Source organism: Lygodium microphyllum, chromosome 3 (assembly GCF_053477565.2).
Source record: "Lygodium microphyllum isolate KBCC chromosome 3, Lygodium_microphyllum_v1.1.10, whole genome shotgun sequence".
Lineage (NCBI taxonomy): Eukaryota > Viridiplantae > Streptophyta > Polypodiopsida > Schizaeales > Lygodiaceae > Lygodium > Lygodium microphyllum.
The window spans coordinates 105,938,576-105,942,138 of NC_141137.1; the positions used below are offsets into that span (position 1 = coordinate 105,938,576).

General features: G+C 42.9%; 1 protein-coding gene across 1 annotated transcript; it reads left to right on the plus strand.

Annotated features, from left to right (window-relative positions):
* The first annotated feature begins 225 nt into the window (after positions 1 to 225).
* LOC148038710 (lactoylglutathione lyase GLX1-like) lies at positions 226 to 3,050 on the plus strand. Its single transcript, XM_087674484.1, has 9 exons — positions 226 to 430; positions 750 to 924; positions 1,329 to 1,453; positions 1,576 to 1,640; positions 1,757 to 1,972; positions 2,122 to 2,169; positions 2,269 to 2,376; positions 2,467 to 2,607; positions 2,786 to 3,050. The coding sequence occupies exons 1-9, from the start codon at positions 307 to 309 to the stop codon at positions 2,825 to 2,827; spliced, it is 1,044 nt and encodes a 347-aa protein (XP_087530610.1). The 5' UTR covers positions 226 to 306; the 3' UTR covers positions 2,828 to 3,050.
* The last annotated feature ends 513 nt before the right edge of the window (positions 3,051 to 3,563 follow it).

Here is a 3,563-nt window from a genome sequence, read left to right on the forward strand (position 1 = left end):
ACCGTGCAGAGGGAGAGGTCACGCGGCGAGGGGTAGTGAAGCCAATATCATGTAATAATAATGGGGCGCTTGCTTTGTAGTCTGAGTGGTGGTGATGATGACGATGGGGGGGGGGGGGGGGTTGTGAAAGGGAGTGAGGGTTCACGCAGGACCACACACGCATTCCCTGTGGGGCAATGACCCCATAAGGCGAAATGCCAAGGTTCTCGTGGCATAGCCTCTCGCGTCCCCCCGAGAAAAGAGAGAGAGAGAGAGAGAGAGAGAGAGACTCTGGGCAGCATCTGTCTCTCTCTTCTCTCTTCTACAATGTTTTTGCTTCACACCAGGCCAGATGCCTTTATTGCTGCGTCCCCTCCCCCCTCTCCTCGTTGTCTGTCGTCGCTTAAACCCTCTGCTGCGACCCCTCTAAGCCTTCGTATCGCGTCCCCAGGTACACCCCCCCCCCCCTCCCGCATCTGTTGTCTCATCTATTCTCATAGCTTCGCACTTATCTCAGCCATCCCCGTCTATGTTTTGCTATCGACTCTGTTTTGTTTTTTGAAACTTAATTTTGCTTGATCCATCGTAAACTTTGTTAGACTCAATCGAGTAATTCTTGTCTGTCTGTTTTATGATTGCCAAGGTATTGGTTGCATGCGCATGTGTTTACATCTGATGCTGGAATGCTGCATTTGGTAGAGCGCTATTGGCACCTCATTTCCTTCTATGAGAACTTAATGTCGAAATGACCATGTTTATATTTGCTGCAGTGTTTGGATCCAAATTCATCAGAACAAGGCGATCAGTTTCCCTCCAAATTCAAGTTAACATGGCAGCTTCCGACACTGCCACAATCCCTGAAAGCCTTGTAGAGTGGGCCAAAACTGACAAGAAGCGATTTCTGCATGTTGTCTATCGAGTTGGAGATTTGGACAAGACCATCAAGTTAGTAAAGCTTCTCCTTTCACCAAAAAAAAAAAAACCCAAAAAAGAAGAGGAAGAAGAGAAGAAATTATTCATTAACACTTAAGGAAGGCACTTTCCTGAGGTCATCAAAGATACAATACAGTTTAGAACGAAGGCCAAGTAACAGTCAATTAGGTGGTTTGTAATGCCAAACCATATATGACTCTAAGAAGATCATATAGTTAGCAAAGCGACGCTAGTTACTTCTCGTGTGCTAATTGAACTGGGTTGATCGAACCTTTCAACTGGAACGTCTGTGTAATTCAATGTGATCATGCCGCCTAAGTGAAACTTCTGCACACATCCCGAGTTCTGAGGTGCCTAATAATTGTGTTGCTTTTTGTGGGGATGGTACTGAGCCTGCTAAGTTCATGCATCGCCAGGTTTTACACAGAGTGTTTGGGCATGAAGCTTCTACGCAAGCGGGATATACCAGCAGAGAAATACACAAATGCATTTCTTGGATATGGACCTGAGGACTCCCATTTTGTTATAGAGCTTACTTATAGTGAGTGTATTTTTATCTCTCTACTAAATAGTGTCTATTTCATGCTAATACATTCACATTGGCAGTTAAAGATCTAGTTGGTTACATTGGAGGGCTCCATGGCTTACTGGTTCATTTTGCAGACTATGGAGTTGACAAATACAATCTAGGAACTGGGTTTGGACATTTTGGAATATCTTTGCAGGATGTAAGTCGCAGGAAGTAGGTTTATATGTTCTGGCTGATAACTGGATTAGTTGTTTGAAAGTTCCATGATCCATGTCTACCAATCTAAATGTCTCTTGGTCATGTTTATTCTTGCAGGTTTACAAAACTGTCGAGGAGATTAAGGCCAAAGGTGGTAAAGTAACTAGAGATCCAGGTCCAGTGAAAGGAGGAAGCACTGTCATTGCTTTTGTGGAAGATCCAGATGGTTATAAATTTGAGCTTATCCAGAGGGAGAATCCTAATCCTGACCCTTTATGCCAAGTTATGCTGAGGGTTGGGGATCTGAGTAGGTCCATAAATTTTTATGAGAAGGTGAGTAGCTGATTTCTGATCATGTGTTTTGAATTGGAATGCTGCTTTGAAATCTGAAGCTGAATGTCTGCCGTGCTCTGACAATAATATGCGGGGCCTCTTAGGTGGTAAGTGGCATAGTGTTAACTCAGCTGAGCACTGTATTGCAGGCTTTTGGAATGCAGCTTCTTCGAACCCGTGACAACCCTGAACAGAAGGTCTGTCTTTGCTGTTGGTTTGAGTCTAACTTTGTTAGTTAGTTTACAATACCAAATATATAATACCCTGCCCTATGGCCTACTTTTGGTGAACTTCAGTACACAATAGCCATGTTAGGCTATGGTCCTGAGGACAAATCACCAGTACTGGAGCTGACTTACAATTATGGGGTGACAGAGTATGATAGAGGGAATGCCTATGCACAGGTATCTTTCTTTTTCTGATAATGGGGAGGGTGGGTCTGTAGCATGCACATCTTGGTTTGGAGACTGAGCATCAATTGGTTCTATCTGTAGCTTGCAATTGGAACTGATGATGTTTACAAGACAGCTGAATTCTTGAAAGTCTATGGGGGCAACATAACTCGACAACCAGGTCCTTTGCCAGGAATTAATACTAAGATTACTGCTGTCCTCGATCCGGATGGTTGGAAGACGGTAAGCTAATTCTACAGATTTGATTCTAAACCCTGAGAATTCATGATTTGTAGTGTACAGATGGTATTTTTTACCCACCACATGGATTTTGACCTCAGTTTGACAGTCTTAGTATGGCTTGAGAGTGTGCACCAGTGTTAATTTTGGAGTTGGTGCTTATCTGTCTGTAACATTGCAGGTATTTGTTGATAATACCGACTTCCTGAAGGAGCTTGAGTAGCTATTTCAGGCAGAGGTCAAGTGGAAGATACTATAGTAGCAAGGATGTGTCCTAAAAAAAGACCAGGCAGGGTGCGTACAGGTCATGGGCCCTTTGGGGTCATAGCTGTAGGGTAGTTAGACATCAAACTGGCACCAAAGTTTTGTATGGTTTCCATCGTTAGAGACGTTTGGTCGGTGGGCCTGATGAAATCAGTAAATAATGATATGATCAATTTGCTCGACATCTAGTACCTTGTCCTGGCTATCATCTTCTTGTTGCATTTAGAGAGTAGCATCCCAAGACCTTCCGAGTGACAGTGACTAATGGAAAGCATTACTACTTCAGACTGCGACTTACCTTCCTCTTAAAGTTTCGATGCTTTGAAAGATTGGTTATCTTACTACTTCTTTAATGTGGCTTGTGTCACAGTGCGGGTTAACTTAGCATTAGGTGATGATTCTAAGCTTTTTGTTGATCCATCTGTGTTCCTAAAGTTATAGAAAGCGCACACAAATTCTAATTGATATCTAATGCGAGCTAAATGCGAATCTCAGAACCAAGGGTAACTCAGAGTTGTGGAACGAAGCTAAATGTAAAAGCCGTATGGAACGAAGCTAAATTTAGAAGGTGTGGTCTTATTTCCTATAAGGACGGTGTCTCTCGTTTTGATGAAACGTACCTTGTAACTTGGAAACGCAAGTTATTACATAGTAAAGGCCTCAAAAGATAGTTTATTACTTAAAAGGTAAAAGTT